A 17,272-nucleotide genomic window follows, 5' to 3' on the forward strand; every position below is an offset into this window, starting at 1 on the left:
TTTTAGGATTTTGTGTGGACATATGTTTCCATTCTCTTGGGTATAAGAAGTGGAATTGCTGAATCATATGGTCACTCTGTTTAACTGTGTGAAAAACTGCCAGACTGTTCCCCAAGCAGCTGTACCGTTTCTCTGTTCCCACCAGCAATGGATGAGGGTTGGAATTTTTTCCATACCCTCAGCAACACTTGTTACTGTTGGTCTCTTTTATTGTAGTCATCCTGGTAGGTGTAAAGTGGTGTCTCATTGTGGTTTTGATTTGCATTTCCCCGATGGCTAATAATGTGCTCATTGGCCATTTGTATGTCTTATTTTGAGAACTTTCTGTTCAAATCCTGTGCCCATTTTTAAACAGAGATATCTTTTGATTGTTCAGTTGCTGATAGTGCTTTATATATTTTGGATACGAGACCCTTCTCATGATTTGCAAATATTTCCCCCCATTCTGTGGGTTGTCTTTACGTTTTCTGTATAGTGCTCTTTGAAGCGAAACATTTTACATTTTGATGACGCCCAATTTATTCTGTTTTTCCTTGGGTTGCTTTTGCTTTTAGTGTCCTATCTAAGAAGGCATTGCCTAATTCACGGTCATGAAGGTTCACACCTATGTTTTCTTTTAAGAGTTTTGTAGTTTTAGCTGTTATAATGAGAGCATGATCAGTTTTGAATTAGTTTTGTGTATGATGTGAAGTAGGGTTCCATCTTCATTCTTTTGCATGTAAATATCCAGTTGTCCGAGCACCATTTGTTGAAACGAATATTCTTTCCGCCCCTTGAATTGTCTAGGCACCCTTGTAGAAAATCAGTTGAGCATAGATGCACAAGTTTGTTTCCAGATTCTCTGTTCTATTCCATTGATCTTTATGTCTGTCCTTATGCTGGTACCACATTGCCTCAATTACTCTAGCTTTGTAGTAAGTTTTGTAATGAGGAAGTGTGAATCCTCCAACTTTGTTTTTCTTTTTCCAGATATTTTAGTGGTCCTGAGTCGCTTGCATTTTCATAGGAATTTTAGGATCAGCTTTTCAATTCCTGCATAGAAAAGTTGTAGTTTTGATGGCTATCGTACTGAGTCTGTAGATCAATTTGGGAGTATTGCCCACTTAACAATATTGAATCTCCTATTAATGAACTTTGTGTATCTTTCCATTTATTGAAGTCTTTGATTTCTTTCAATGGTATTTTGTGGTTTTCAGTGTTTAAGTCTTACATTTATTTGTTAAATTTCTTTTTGATGCTTTTGTAAATGGAATTGTTTTCTTAATTTCACGTTTGGATTGTTCATTGCTGGGGTACAGAAATACAGTTGAGGCCAGGCATGGTAGCTCACACCTGTAATCCTAGCACTTTGGGAGGCTGAGGTGGGAAGATCATTTGAGCCGAGGAGTTTGAGACAAGCCTGGGCAACATAGTGAGACCCCTTCTCTACCAATTAGTTGGGTATGGTGGTGCAGTTGCTCAGAAGGCTGAGTGGGGAAGATCCTTTGAGCCTGGGAGGTTGAGGCTACAGTGAGCTGTGATCGTGCCACTGCACTCTAGCTTGGGCAACAGAGTGAGACCCTGTCTAAAATACATATATATATATATTTTTTTCTTCTTCTTCTTCTTTTTTTGAGATGGAGTTTCGCTCTCTTGCCCAGGCTGGAGTGCAATGGCATGATCTCGGCTCACCTCAACCTCCATCTCCCAGGTTCAAGGGATTCTCCTGCCTTAGCCTCCTGAGTAGCTGGGATTACAGGCATGCACCACTACGCCCAGCTAATTTTGTATTTTTAGTAGAGACAGGTTTTCTCCATGTTGATCAGGCTGGTCTTGAACTCCCAACCTCAGGTTATCCGCTTGCCTTGGCCTCCCAAAGTGCTGGGATTACAGGCATGAGCCACCACACCAGACCCATAAATATCCTTTTTAAAAATTAAAAAAGTGGCCGGGCGCAGTGGCTCAAGCCTGTAATCCCAGCACTTTGGGAGGCCGAGACGGGCGGATCACGAGGTCAGGAGTTCGAGACCATCCTGGCTAACACGGTGAAACCCCGTCTCTACTAAAAAATACAAAAAAAAAACTAGCCGGGCGAGGTGGTGGGCGCCTGTAGTCCCAGCTACTCGGGAGGCTGAGGCAGGAGAATGGCGTAAAAACCCGGGAGGCGGAGCTTGCAATGAGCTGAGATCCGGCCACTGCACTCCAGCCTGGGCGACACAGCGAGACTCTGTCTCAAAAAAAAAAAAAAAAAATTAAAAAAGTACAGTTGCTTTTCTTGTATCCTGCAACCTTGCTAAACTCATTTATTAGCTCTAATGGTTTTGGAGGTTTTTTAAATATGTGCATTCCTTGGGATTTTCTTTTTTTTTTTTTTTTTTTTTTTTTTTTTTATTTTTATTTTTATTTATTTATTTTTTTTGAGATGGAGTCTTGCTCTGTCGCCCAGGCTGGAGTGCAGTGGCCGGATCTCAGCTCACTGCAAGCTCTGCCTCCCAGGTTCACGCCATTCTCCTGCCTTAGCCTCCCGAGTAGCTGGGACTACAGGTGCCCGCCACCTCGCCCGGCTAGTTTTTTGTATTTTTTAGTAGAGACGGGGTTTCACCGTGTTCGCCAGGATGGTCTCGATCTCCTGACCTCATGATCTGCCCGTCTCGGCCTCCCAAAGTGCTGGGATTACAGGCTTGAGCCACCGCGCCCGGCCTCCTTGGGATTTTCTATGTATAAGATCCTATTATCTGCAAATAGAGATGATTTCACTTCTTCCCTTCCACTCTGTATGCTGTTTCATTTTTCTTGCCTACTGGCTGCGGCTAGAATCTCCAGTACGGTGTTAAATAGAAGTGGCAGAGGCAGACCTCCTTATCTTGTTCCTGATCTTAGGGGAAGTGTCTAGTCTTTCACTGAGGAGTCTGGGTTTTTCTAGAAGGTTAAAGAAGCTCCCTTACGTTCCTAGTTTGTGGAGTGTTCTTGCCATGAAAGGGTGTTAGATTTTTTCAAATGCTTTTTCTGCATCCATTGAGATGATCGTGTGGTTTTTGTCCTTTATTAATATGGTGTATTGCCTTGGTTGATTCTGTGTGTTGCGACTGCTATTGTTACGAGATTTGCCACAGAGCAGAGTAGCACGCTGTTAGGAACCCCTGGAGCCAGGGAGCTCCACGGGCACTTTTTCTGCAAGGGAGGCTGTAGTCAACAGCAGGGGCCTGGGAGTCAGATGGTGCGGGTATGACCCCCTGGCTGTACCACTGGCTCACCGTGGAACTCTATGCAGGGAAATGCCACCTCTGTGCCCTAGTTTCCTCATCTGTAAAATTCTAAGGGACGGGAGTGCTTCCTTGTGGGGTTCTTATGAGGGTAAATGAGTTACTGTGTAACTACGTGGAACAGTGTCTGGCATGGAACACATGCAGTGTTTTGAGACATTGGCTACTGGCCACTAGTGACATTATGTAAAAGCTTGGATGGGCCAGGCTGGGGAGGGACAGTTGAGGAGGGCATTGAAATCTGAAAGCCAAGCTGATTCACCTGCTCTAAAAACTCTGAGGGCCGTAGGGAGCCTGGAAGCTCTTACAGGAGGTGGCCTGTTTGACCCCAGCAGCCTCCAGATCTTCCTGTGGGAGGAGGGGCCAAGGGTGGAGCCCAGGCTGGTGAGCGCCCGTCTGAAGCCTGCCTATGGCAGAACCCTCCAGTTCATTCAGGCCTGAGCACCATATCCTTTGGGACTGGGTTGCAGGGGCTGTGTGTTTGCAGCAAGGAGGCTTTTGCACAGACTGCTTCCTCCCTTGACAGCCATGGAGGGCCTGCCAGCCCTCACACAGCATTCCCACCCGGCCTGGGGCCTTGTTTGGAAAATGGCTTTCAGCTGAGCACCAGCTCCCCCACCCGCCCCCGGCCCTGACTTTCCTGACTTCCCCTCTCCTGGGCTGCCAGGTGAGCCTGGCTCCTTGTCCTGGCTCTGCCGTTGACCACTGTATGACCTTGGGGCCTCTGTTTCTGCACACTGTCAGGGACTGCTGCCGATTGAATAGGCCTCTGTGCAGAGGGCCTGCATCACTGTCTGCCGGGGGCTGGGGAAACACTGGCTCCAGACCACCCTCCCAGTGCCCCAGAGAAACTGCAACCCCCCAAACCTTTCTGTTTGGAGTTTAGACTGTGAGGGTAGGAGTGAGGGAAAAGGGGAATGAGGATGAGGAGGGAGATAAAAGCACTTTTATATGCTCTGTGTAATTCTTGGCATTTGTTTTTATGAGATAAATGAGGCTGGATCTACCTTGATTTAATGTCCTGACCTCCTAGCCAGCCAAGTAGCTAGCAGCTCGAGACAGGCCGCCTCGCTCTGTTTACTTTTGGTTTGGTTTACAAGCCTGTGGGTGGCAGACCGCCCCCGCCCCACTCATGCTCAGCCTTTCCTGGCCCCTGTGCCCTGAAGTACAGGGTGGTCCCACCTCTGTGGTCTTATCAGGGAAGGGGGACAATGACAAGAAACAATAATAAAAAACCAGTAGTTTCATCATCAGCAGAGCGATTCCAAATACGTTTTGTTATCCCATAAAAAATCTTGTTTCCCTCTGCTCAGTGCCGGGCATGAGTCAGGATGAAGAGAACAGGTCAGCTTTCGAGGGTTTTAAAAAGTTGGGCTCACCCTTAGAATCCACTGGGTGGGCCCTGAGGGGGACTCGGGAACGCCAACCTGTGAAGGGCGAGAAGCCATTGGCAGGGGGACCAGGTGCGGAGATGCAGTGAGCATGCCGGGGAGGCCACCTCTGGAGCTCCACGGGATGCCCTCAATTATGTTAAGTAGTCGGCAGGTGAGGGGTCAGGCGGTGTCCATGCGGAAACAGTTGTGTTACCACCAGCTAGGTCTTAATCTCTCTGACCCCACTTTCCTCCTCATGGGATTATTTTGCAAATGTAGAGGTGATGCCGGCAAAGCCCTCGGCACAGCGCTAGACACATGCTAAGAGCTGTATTGTCACTGCGATTATTATGAAGCAAGTGTATCACATGATGGGAAAGTCTTTATTGAACCAGAAAAATGGTCATGGCTTATTAAGTTAGGATTCAGGTTACAAAACAGTATCCTGTTTGTAAAGCGCTCTGTGTGTAAATGCACACGTGGCTAAAAGGCCCCAGTGGTGGGGTAGTAGTTGTAATGTCTGTGAATATGTCCATTTTTTACTTTTCTGTGCTCTTTGGATTTTACATAGTGATCATACACGAGTTTTGTAATTACAGAAATGTTATTAGACAGTGTAACGGCAGGCCTGTGGTTATTGTCCATACACACGAGCACATGGGACTGCAGAGTTTGAGGACGGTCAGATCCAGGAGCACGAGGGCACGGAAGGCCCCTGGGGTGGGGCGGGCTGTTGCAGGACGTGCGCCTGGGGCAGCTGTCCGGGAGCTGTGCTGACCAGGCCTCCCCTCTGCCCTAGACGACAGGATCTGCTCACCGCCCTTCATGGAGCTCACGAGCCTGTGCGGGGATGACACCATGCGGCTGCTGGAGAAGAACGGCCTGGCTTTCCCGTTCAGTGCGTACCACCCCAGCTCCACCTGAGGGCAGGCGCTGTAGGCCTAGGCCAGCATGGGGGAGGGGCGGGGTGTATAGTCCCCTCTGGATTTAAGCTCACCCGGGGATGGACGAGCACATGGCCCTGGGTCCCACCTCCACCCACACCACAGAAACCGGGCCCTGGTGGGGGGCACAGGGCAATGTGCTCTGCTGCCTGGCCTGGGGGTTGTCTACCCACACATCACCCTCAGTGCAGATACCAGGTGTCCAGAGTGTGTGTCTCAGCTAGAGTTCCTTTCTAGACGTGCCAAATGCCCCTGCCTTGTGGGTGAATGGCCTCGCTAATTTCTCTCTGCTTTTCTCTCCCCAACCCATAGTTTGCAAAACCAGAGTGGCTCATGGCACCAACTCTCACGAGGTGAGTGGAAGAAGATCTGTCTGTCTGTCGCCCCCGACCCCCATCCTTTCAGCTCGTCGTGTCTCATTGCGACCCTGCCAGATTCCTCACTGTCACTGCTCCTGCCCTGCTGTTAGTCCCGGCTCCTTGGTAGACAGCCTCCTTCCCTTCCCTGGACTTCAGAGGAATGGAGCAGGAGTGCTGTGGCGTCATACACTGTCTGCAACCTCACCCCAATGTCTGTCCTGTCCCTAAGGCAGGAGGATGTGCTCAGGACCCACCTGTCCTCTATGGAGCCTGTCTTAGCTCTGGCAGCCATAACAAACCCCAGGCACTGGGTGGCTTCGCCACATTTATTTTCTCACAGCCCTGGAGGCTGAAAGTCCCAGGTCAGGGTGCCAGCAGGGTCAGTTTCTGGTGAGGGCTCTCTTCCTACCTTGCAGATGGCCACCTTCTCCCTGTGTCCTCACATGGCCTCTTGTGTGTGTGAATGGAGAGGAATAGAAAGCAAGAGCAAGCTCTCTAATTTCTTCTGATAGGGGCACTAATCCCATCTTAAGGGCCCCGCCCTCAAGACCTCCAAAGAGGCCCCACCTCCAGATACCACCACAGTGGGGCGCAGGCTTCAGCGTAGGAATTCTGGGGCACACATTCGGTCCATGGGGAGCTTGTGCGAGTCATGCTGCAGTCCAGCCCACCCTGCAGGACTGTCTGTCCTTTGGGCCATCAGTATCATCTCCTCGAGGGCCTGTTTTGTGGCGGGCACTGGGCTGGGCCCACATGAGGGCTGTTAGCTCCGAGAAGGCTCTGTCAGTGCCACAGGGCTCTGCCATGCTGCTGAATTGAGACGGGCCAGGGAGGAAAGGGGGGCCGCTTGGAATCAACCCCATGGAATGCTTTGATTCACGAGTCACCCACCCACCCATTCATTCTTTCATTCACTTTATGATGTTCCCGGCCACCTTGAGGACCACGGGGACCAGGGAACAGATGCATAGGATGTGAGTCCTGTCCCTAGAGAGAGCCAAGGAGCCTGTGAGGACTCTGGGGACTAGAGGAGTGGATGGTCATGTAGGGGCTTCGCTGGGGCCAGGGCCCGCACCACCCTCAGGAGCCACAGCTGAGGCCTTGTGTTTGCCCTGGACATAGCCCTGCCTGAGGTCTCCCCACTGGGCACATGTGGAGGTGTGCTGGGCAACAGGCATCTGACCGGAGTGGGCTCTCTGGGGAAGGCCTGTCCTTGGAAGGCCCTACCAACAGAAATGCTCCCCAGAGCTCACGACTAAAAGGGGAAGACTCAGCAGCACGGGCCTTTCCTGGGTTATGTGCTGCTCTTTGTCCCCGGCCTGTACTTCTGGGTAAGTGTCAGTAGACAGTGTCAGCGTAGCGTGGCGCGTGCTGTGATGGGAAGGAGTGTGGGGACAGCCCGCCCGTCCCGTTGTCAGTTGTCTGAAATTGGGAGCCCTCATGTAGTCTTCCTGTGGGTGCTGGCCCTCCTGCCGCAGCCTGCCTGGGCTCTGTGCCCGGTGCTGGCAGCACCCTCCGGGATGTGCCCAGTCAGGGAGGGAGTAGGAAGGCCCCCTTCGGCCCCAGTACCTGCCTGCCCGCCTTCCAGCAGCCCCTTTCCACCACCCAGTGGTTCCTCTGTGTGTCAGTTGCTTGGGTGTTACTGACGGAAGCACGAGCGCAGTCATCAGTGTGATTAGATCGGCCTAATTCTGAACCGGGCAGCCCGGGAGGAGGGAGCCACTTCTGCAAAGTCACTTGATGCCTGAGGGCCGGGGCTGTGGAATCCCACACCTGGGACCGATTCTGGTGCTGCGTGTTGCCGTTTGTGCGACTTTGGCAAATTCCCCAGCCACCCAGAGTATCCGTCCACATTTGTGATTGGAGACGTAGTGGCTTCTGTGAAGGATGAGGGGCCACTGCCAGGGTTGCCTGGGTGGACTGCTGGATGAGCTGTCGGAACCAGCTGCCCTGGAGCCTGCCGGGTACTTGCCAAAGGGGATGGAGGTTCTGGATCCAGGTGCACCCCTCTCAGGATGCCCCTGATGGGCCTCGGGACTCTCAGCCCTCAAGTATGGGGTCAGCACGCTCAGGGGAAGCTATAAATCACCCCTCATTCTAGCTGTCTGCCTCCAGGATGTTCATACGGGCATCCCTCCTCCCCCCGCACTCCCCAGCAGGCTCTCTGGGTCCACTGCCAACAAGGTGTGCCACCATGTCCCACGTACTCAGAGACCCCTAGCAGACTCTTGTGTACAGACGGGGTATGTTAGCATTATAGGGATGTGCCTTCTGGGGTGGACACTGTCCACCAGATAGGCAGAGGCTGGGGGATAAGCTTCTCACAGATTCCAAGGGTACCCGGGGAAGCCAAGTACAGCAGGGGTGGAGAATAGCACTGTGCATGGTGGGCTTTAGGTAGGCCAGCAGGTGCTTCTGATCTGGAGTCCTCGTCTGCATCCCAGCCCACCCACTCCCTGCCTCTGAATCTCCCAGCCCCAGCCCCAGCCAAAATCAGGACCATTTCTGCTAAACCAGTCTGTCTTCATTTTATGTTCACAGAACCATTTGGGTTTTTGTTTTGTTTTGGGGCCAGTGTGAGGGTACTCATTTGCTCCATAGTGGAATTTTTGTTTTTTGTTTTTTGTTTTTTAAGCTATAACTTAGCCGAAAGCCCCGAGCACCCCTGCAGCCACCCATGATTTTACAGAGGAAGACAGTGGCGCTTAAGCAGGGCGGGGGCCCAGCCTGGGCTCATACAGCAAGTGCCAAGCAGGCACTCTAGCCCCTGCCTGGCTCCAGAGCTGCTCATGTTTTTCCTGTCCTTTATTCTTGTCAGAAGGCTGAGGAGACGTTCGCTGCCCCCCAGCGCTCCCAGCACAGACGCACACTTTTTGTTTTTCCCATGTGGCCTGGATTGCCATGTCTGTCCTGCCCAGCTGGGCTCCAGGCACGTAGGGCTGGCGCTCCGTGACAGCTGACATGAGGGGTGGCAGCTGGGGAGGCAACCAGCTGTCCAGGGCCCATTATCCCTGCTCAGCAGCCCCAGCCGTCTGGTGGCTCCTTCCTGGGGCCCTGCGGGCTGAGGGATTAGCCGTGACCCTGGCACCAGCATCTGGATCGACTAAGCCGAGGGCCCACCCCTCTGTCCTCAGAGCAGGCCCTGGGCAGAGCCCGTGCTGGCCGGGGCTGAGAGGGTTTTGGCAGCTGCCCCCATGCACTCCCTACCTCAGCCCCTACCAGATCCTCCTGTCGGGACCTTTTTCCCTAGAGGAGTCGGGGACCAGAAGCGCAAAGGCCTGTTGTTTGCCGAGTGTCCTGTGGCTCCGTGTGTAGGGGCGCGGCTGGGTACTGTGCAGACCCAATTCCATCCCGGGCTCGCTCACGGTCCAGCAGTCACTGAATCTCTCAGCGCCTCATCGTCCTCATCTGTGAAAGGTTGTATGCTCACCTCAGAGGCGCATTGTAAGGGAGACACGAGGTAACACGTGTACGTGCTCAGAACAGAGCCCAGCTTGTCACAGCTGCTCGACAAGAGGCAGCCGTTGTCATCAGACAGGCTTTGACCCAAGGCCTCCTGACTCCTGTGCCTGAGTCATCTGTTTCCTTCCCCCTCCTCCCGGGTCTTTGTGGAGGATCCTTTAGGATGTCATAGGGTTGAGTAGCACACAACCTTAGGGGTCCCCTTCCCTGGACCACAGTGCGACGAGTGGCTCCACACTGTCAGAAGTTGTGCAGCTCACAGCCAGCTCAATCTCACGTGGCAGACCCAGTGGAGGGAGGACCTCCTACCCCGTGGCAGAAGGGATGCATCCCCAGGTGTTCTTCGCTCCACTCCACTCACCCTGGGTTGAGGCTCCTCTCGGGGAGTCCTCATGGCACGGGACCAGGAATGGGCCTTGGTGGAGGTGCTCTGGACAGGTGACACACCTGTGTGTTGGAGGTTGAGAGGATGGTGGATTCTGACAGAGCCTTTGACCCCTTGTCTTCCCAGATGGCTATCGTGTTCAACCAGGAGGGCCTGAATGCCATCCAGCCCCCCTGCGTGGTCCAGAATTTCATCAACCACAACGCCGTCCTGTACAAGGTGTTCGTGGTTGGCGAGTCCTACACTGTGGTCCAGAGGCCCTCACTCAAGAACTTCTCCGCAGGCACATCAGGTAAGCGCTCCTCTCGCCATCTTGGGCTGAGCGAGACTCGGGGGCCCAGCTGGGATGTGGCAGCAGCTGTCTGTCCTTCAGCACTGCCCCCGCCGCCCTGTGTTCTTGGTGGGATGGAGAGGTGCTCTAAAGATGGAAAGAGTTGTGTACGGTGGATAAAGAGGTCTTGGGAACTAGTAAAATGTCCCTGTTCCCTGGGTTATTGTAGGGGCCCCACCCACCTGAACCACCATAGACTCCAGAACACATCCAGAAGTGCTCTGTCCCTAGGACGCTTCCTGAGGACCCACACGATAATGATATTCACGGAGGAACACGCTGGGACAGGTGTGGCCAGCATGGCGTGTATTGGCCTTCCAGGGAGGCGAGGGCAGGTGCTGCCTGCTGTTTCCCGCTGAGCCGTCTTTACCTTGGGTCTCATTTTCCCCGGGGAAGCCTGAGACAGAGTTGCCTGCTGCTGCCTGTGTAGCTGCCAGGGTGAGTTAGGCTCTGTTAGAAGCAGCAGCTGCCGGATCACAGGTCTTCTTAGGTGCAGGACTCCTACTGTGCCAGTGAGCGGGTTTTGAGTCAGTGGACAGTGGTCTAGGGGTCCCGTGGGTGTCTCGTAGGGCGTTCTCAGCTGTTGTCGCTAGGCCTGAGAAGCAGCTCCCCAGGGATTAGCCTGTGGACCCTGCTGCACTGAGGGGCCTTCCTTCCACCAGCTGCTCACCACCCTCTCCAGCCTCAGCCATTTTAAAAACGGACACTGAGTTAAAGATTTGCTGGCAGTGGAGCTGCTCAAAAGAATGTTCTAGTGGCTTCTGAAGGCATCTCAAGGCACGTTCTGGAAACCTTTGGAACAGTGGCAGTGTCTTGGGATAAGTAGCTTTCCAGGAGGACCCCTTGGAGAACACTCACTGCCCTGCTGTGGCTTGTTCAAATCAGCCGCACATTTCTTTCAGCAAGGGGAACCCACATCATCAGAAGCGTTCAGACGCCAGCTGCTTTACCTCCACCTGAGCAAGCAGATGTGTCCTCTTGGCGTCCCTCGTCTGGGGACTGCCTGTGGCCGTCCACACCTCCTGGCTGGTGTGCCGCCCGGCGTGGAGGGGCTGCAGCTGCTGTGGTCGCCCTCTCAGCCCTTCTTCCCCTAGATGCCTCTTCTGTTTCCGTGGACACAATACAGAGTGTGGATACTCTGGAAACATGCAGGTGTTCATTTTCCTCCTGAGGGCAGACGGCCTTCCTAGCCGGGCGTGTGGCTCCTGGACTCAAGGCTGTATTTTCAGGGTTTGGGACATCCTGGGTTTTTCTGTTTTTTTTTTTGTTTTCTCCTTTTTCCTCCTGGTTGCAAAATGCTGGGCCAGTTTCCGTCTCAACACTGGGAACCATTAGCAGCAGAGTGCGGGCTCCTGTCCTGTATCTGTGAGGGCGAGGACTCCTTGCCTGTGCGTCTTCTCGTGTGGCCATTTCTAGGTTGCCGGTTTGCCATAAAATGCAGGCCAGGAGACCAGACATGGTGGCTCATGCCTATAGTCCCAGTTCTTTGAAGAGACCTAGGTGGGAAGATTGCTTGAGGCCAGGAATTTGAGACCAGCCTGGGCAACATAGTGAAACTCCATCTCTACAAAAAATAAAAAATAAAAAATTACCTGGGCATGGTGGCGTGCACCTGCAGTCCCAGCTACTAAGGAGGCTGAGGCAGAAGGATCGCTTTAGCCCAGGAGTTTAAGGTTGCAGTGAGCTGTGGTCGTGCCACTGCACTCCAGCCTAGGTGACAGTAAGACCTTGCCTCTTTAAAAAAAAAAGCAGACTAAGCCCAAATAGTAGAGAAACACACAGAGCTAAAAAGGAGAAGTGTTTATTCTGTTCACGTGAACTAAGTAACTGTTAGTGTGTCTCTGCATCCCCAAAGCGGATTCTGTGTCCCCATCTCTAGGGCACGGTGCCAGGGAGCTAACGTGGGTTCTACTTGTATATTCTCTTTCTGGATAAGAAGTGTAATGCAACAGCAGCCCTTTAAGCTGGACCAGCTGAAAAGGGGGTTTGGGACTGTGGCCTCTTTCCGGCCCCCACCCCAGCTTTCCAATTTCCTTTGCCCGATGACAGGTCCCCCAGCTTCCCATGGCCATGCAGGGATGGGGGCTCCTTGAGTGGGATTCTTCTGGACCTGGGATAGAGACAAGGAGACGAGCCTTCACTCTACAACTGCCAGTCTCCTTTGCCTGTCAGCTGCACTTTTGTTTTTTACATGTTGACGTCTGAAATCAAGTGTGCGTTATAGCCAGTGGCATCCATGCAGAGGCTTTGGCTGGAGCTGAAGTCAGGTTGTGGCTTGTGCCATCCACCAGGAACATTTTGTGTTCTCTGCCCATGGTTCGCATTCACGGAGAGATTGTTCCCCTCCCTCCACCCTGTGCCAGGATAGAGATAGGCGAGTTCCTTTGCTCCCCCTTTCTATGTAGTGGGTTTATTTCTTGTTCATCTTTACCCTGAGGACGCGGCGCAGGCTCCCAGCTTTATTCAGGTTCCTTCCATTATTCTCTCCAGCCTGAGTCTTGTTTCTCTTAGGCATGTATGAGTGGTACCTCCTACCATGTAGAGCGGGAGGCAGCAAACTTTTTTGCAGAAGGCCAAATTATAAACATTTCCAGCTCCATCACAATTATTTAATGCTGCCATCGTAGTGCAAAAGCAGCTGTAGATATGTAAATGAGTGGCACGGCTGTGTTCCAATGAAACTTTATTTGCAAGTGCAGGTGGCCGGGCTTACAGTCTATAGTCTGCTGAGCTCCACTCCGGAGCCTCTTAATAGTCAGTGATACAGCATTTGTCAAGCCTACCATGTGCCCAGCCCTGCGTGAGCTGCTGGGGATCCAGTCAGGGACTAGATAGGCACCCAGCTTCCTGCCCTCTACTTTGTATTCTGGTGGGATAAACTGCATACAAGGAGAGAAATAATAAAAGGGTCAGCTGTGGCCTGAGATGAGGGGTTCTGAGGGAAAGAGAATGTGTCCTGGGATACCACTGGGTGAGGGGAGCCACTTGGAAAGGGCAGCTCAGGTGGTCCCTCTGCAGAGATGATACTCATGGCAACTGGAAGATGACTTGGGTCACCATCTGTAGCACTGGACACATTCTTCCCATCCCATTTGCCTCCCGAGAAAGAGGAGATTAAGCAAATAAGGCTAAATGCGGTGTGGCCCCAGCTCATGGCTGTACTGCTGAGTTGCTGGGATATTTGGGGGCTCATCTTATCATTTATCCTTCTTTTAAGCCTATTTTTTAAATCCATAAGTTGAGAAGAAAAGCACATATTCTTCCTTTCGTTGCCCTCCCTCCCTGTAGAATGTTGGTGGTAGTTCTCCAAGGGTGCTGTTGGGCTAGTCTAGGAACAGACTGCACGGGGCACCGGAAATCCAGCGTGCTGTCATGAGGAGGGCCGCTACATGCTGGGAGCAGCGCCCTGGTCTGGTGGATTAGAGGAAACGGCTGTCTTGGAGCTGGCCACCAGGTCTCTTTCCCTGATGCCTTCTCACTTGCCTCAGCTTTCCATCGTCGCTGGGGTGACTGGCAGCCACGGGAGGCTGCTCCCACTCCCTCCGACCCCTGCTCAGACCGCACATGGAGAGGAACTGAGCCCAGGCCATCTCTCACTGCCCTGCCAAATGGTCTTCTGGCCAGAGCTCCTAGGTCAGAATTAGCCAGAGGGGCTGGGTGCGGTGGCTCATGCCTATATCCCCAGCACTTTGGGAGGCTGAGGTGGGCAGATCACCTGAGGTCAGGAGTTCGAGACCAGCCTGACCAACATGGTGGAACCCTGTCTCTACTGAAAATACAAAAAATTAGCCAGGCATGGTGACAGGTGCCTGTAATCCCAGCTGCTCAGGAGGCAAGATAATCGCTTGAACATGGGAGGCGGAGGTTGCAGTGAGCCAAGCTCGGGCCACAGCACTCCAGCCTGGGCAACAGAGTGAGACTCTGTCTCAAAAAAATAAAAAGAAAAACAGAATTAGCCAGGAGGAGAAACGAGCCCCTCTTGAAATGGCCTGGACTCCGGCTCTTCCTACCAGAAGAAGCTGTTGGGTTGCATGATCTGTCCAGTGGCCGGCCCCTCTGAATACCCAGCTTTGGCCCTTCCTGGTACCCACTCAGCACCCACGTGTTCTCCTTGTGGCTCCTGCAGACTTCCCAGCCTCCCTGATCTATGCTGTGTCTACCTGCGCTTGGTGGCCCTTCCTCCCCCTGGGCCTTCTCTGCCACTGGGCAACTGCTATTGAGGATCTGCAGGGAAATAGGTGGGAAGGTGCTGTGAGCTCAGGGGCTGAGCCAGGCTGGGCTACAGGATGAGCAGGTGGGCAGTGTTCCCCTCCCAGCTGCTCGAGCCTGCTCCAGCCTCAAGCCCATGGGGCTTATGCCATCCCCACAGGCTTCTTCTTGGCTGTCGGTGCCTTGGGAGTAGAGATCCTGGGGGCTTCATGACGCATGTCCTGCGGAGTGTTTATTTTCCCCAGGCTCCTCCCCAGGACCATCTTTCATGCCCCCCATCTGGACTGGCTCTGGTCAGAGCAGCAGGAGGACTGTCGGGCACACCAGGGCAGCCAGGGGCCTCTGTGCCCCGCTAGTGGGAAGGACGCCAGGTACATCTCAGCGCCTGCCCGCTTGGCTTCCACCTGAATCATTCTCTCATGCATGATTGTTGTGGCGCTGTAGAGTCCTGGAGCTGGTGGGGTTGTTGGCAGCCAGAGCAGGTGCCCCGTTGGCATGGCCCCTGGCATGCAGTGCCCCTCAGCCAGTGCCCTCCTGTCCTCGCACATAGGTGCCTGGGTCCTAGGGATGTGCACGGCATCCTGGGGGCAGGAGCCACAATGCCTTGCCCTGCAAGGACTCCAGGGGCTGCTGGGGCTGGCGGCCCGGGACAGTCCTGTGCCAGCCTTGGGGGAGGTCGTGGGATGGTGACAGACAGCCTTTTCCAGAACTCGGCCTGAGGCTCATGGTTCTGCAATTCTTGCATTCACGTGCCAGTGCTTCCCAGTGCCTACGAGCGTGTTTCTGACCAACCGACCTGACAGTTCCCCCAAGTGACTTTGGTTTACTCCCCAAGGGCGTTTCTGCTATGGGATCTACTTGCGCTTTCACTGTTCTTGGGATTGGTCTGCCTCTGCGGGTCCCCAGTGGGCCTGTACGGGCTGGGTGTTGTGGGAGGCGGGCAGGAGCCAGGCGTGGGGTGAGGTGTTTCAGACTCTCTGTGCCAGCTTCCAGTGCCAAAGAGAAATTGTGCTGTGTGCTTTCTTGGATGGATCCTGTGGAAGCCTACGTTCTCTGATTTCCTATTTTTTTCCCTAAGTCGCTAAGAACCACCAGAACCCTTTGTATTTTAAGTGCTCACGTGCTGGTGGCAGCCTGTCCCTATGTCTCTAGCACGTTCGCCAAAAGAGAGTCCTGTGGGCTGGGGAGTGGACTGGGAGCACTGGCCTAAATAACACTGAGACTGCTTTACCTTGGCCCCTCTCTGGGGTGATATTCAGGTGTTTAGCTGTCCCACCCGGCCCTTCCCGCCCCCCCCCCAACCTTCCCTGTATGGTGACAGGGCACTTTGGGAACAGGGCCTCAGGGAGAAGCAGATGTGATGCTGTGAGACAGTAGCAGAGGTTACCGTCTTTTGACTCATTACATCGGTCACTTTTATGTGGGAGGAGAAGGTGAACCAGAGGCCCTGACGGTGCCCAGCTCACTGGAGCCCAGGGCTCTGCAGAGCCCGGGGCCACGTGTTGTGTGCCTGGGGTGGTGCTGCCCCCTGGTGTCGGATGGCGGCAGTGTGGTCCCTGCATTGAGGTTCTAACGTCGGCTCCTTCCTGTCGCTTTTTCAGACCGTGAGTCCATCTTCTTCAACAGCCACAATGTGTCAAAGCCGGAGTCGTCATCAGTCCTGACGGAGGTGGGTCCTTCCGTTGGGGTGGGTTGGCCCGAAACTGCCCTCCCCTGGGCCTAAGTGTGGGCTGCTATGGCCATGGGGTCCTTGGCCGAGCTCTTCAGCAGGCTAGGGTGGGAAAGACCTTTGCCTCTGTGCCAGGGGCTTTGGGAGGTTCCAGAGACCCCTGTTCCTCTGCTTGCTTCAAGCCTTCGTGCTAGCAGCCATTGCAGCCCGGCCCAGCACAGGGAGAGGTGCGGGGCACGCTGGGCTTGCGGAGACTCCGCTCACTGCAAGCTGCCCGCGCAGAAGGTGTGCTGACTCTTCTCCCAGCGTGATCCCAGCGTGAGGAATCGGAAGAACTGCTCTCTCATCTGCCTCGTTCCTGATTTTTCAAAAGGCTGTGGAGGCAGCACCATCTCAGTCCTTTGTCCTGCAGTGGTCCTGAGGCTGGCAGGAGTGTCACCCCTGCCCCCAGCACTGTGGGTAGTGGGCATCCTGGCTGCTCAGTGAGTGTCACTGTGGCCAGTGTCAGCCCAGGTACCCTGCAGTGCAGGTCGCAGTCAGGCCTCATGGCATCAGAGAGGCTCGGTGACCTTTTCACGTTCACAAGGCTGGGATTTGACCCCAGCAGGTCTGATTCCAAAGTGGGATCTCCCTGGAATTTAGGACTTCTGACCTCACCAGTGATTCCTGAGCACCTGACCCCAAAGAGTTTAGGAAAGGCTATCCTCTGCTGTTTCCCCGAAGTCCAGAGAGCCAGCGGCCACTTCCCTAAACTCAGAGCCCTCTGCCAGGGAGCCCGCTGTTCTGAGGATACGTGTGTACTGCTCTTCCGGGGGGCTTCGCTGGTGTCCTCCTCCCTGTCCTGGTCTGGCCTCTCCAAAGAGCCAGCCTCCACTCCAACGGCAGTGCTTGTGTCCCTGGGAGGCTGCCCCAGAACCCAGGCGGCCTGTCTGTCATTGGTGTCAGGGTCCTCTGAGGAGCCAGCAGTGTGCTGAGCATTAGACAGAGCACAGGCGTGGGCAGGACCTGGAGGGAACATCGCCATCCTCAGGATGTTGACACATGTCCCCTGGGAACATGTCAGGCTTTGGGAACAGATTTAAACAGAGCCTCAGTGCCTGGCTGAGCATATTATAAGATGTTCTGTGCAAGAGACGGCTTTCTTGTAAGCTTCAGAATCACAGGGCTTCTTCCCTGTGTGGCTTTGCTCTGGGGGCCCCGGCAGCCCGTGTGATGGAGGGGAATTGGCATTTGCAGACTGAGTGTCCTCTCAGGGGTAGGGCCAGCAGCCATGATGGCAGAGGGACCCATCCAGAAGT

At 53.8% G+C, this 17,272-nt stretch overlaps 1 protein-coding gene across 4 annotated transcripts in view; it reads left to right on the plus strand.

Moving 5' to 3' along the window:
* ITPK1 (inositol-tetrakisphosphate 1-kinase) overlaps window positions 1–17,272 on the plus strand; it is a 181,382-nt gene that overhangs the window by 153,440 nt on the left and 10,670 nt on the right. For all 4 annotated transcript variants that reach the window (XM_003902187.3, XM_031667887.1, XM_031667885.1 and 1 more), the window contains 4 exons: window positions 5,415–5,513; window positions 5,872–5,912; window positions 9,892–10,057; window positions 15,907–15,974. In XM_003902187.3, the coding sequence (XP_003902236.2) occupies window positions 5,415–5,513; window positions 5,872–5,912; window positions 9,892–10,057; window positions 15,907–15,974 (374 nt within the window). The remainder of the gene's footprint in view (window positions 1–5,414; window positions 5,514–5,871; window positions 5,913–9,891; window positions 10,058–15,906; window positions 15,975–17,272) is intronic.

Source organism: Papio anubis, chromosome 7, assembly GCF_008728515.1.
Source record: "Papio anubis isolate 15944 chromosome 7, Panubis1.0, whole genome shotgun sequence".
Lineage (NCBI taxonomy): Eukaryota > Metazoa > Chordata > Mammalia > Primates > Cercopithecidae > Papio > Papio anubis.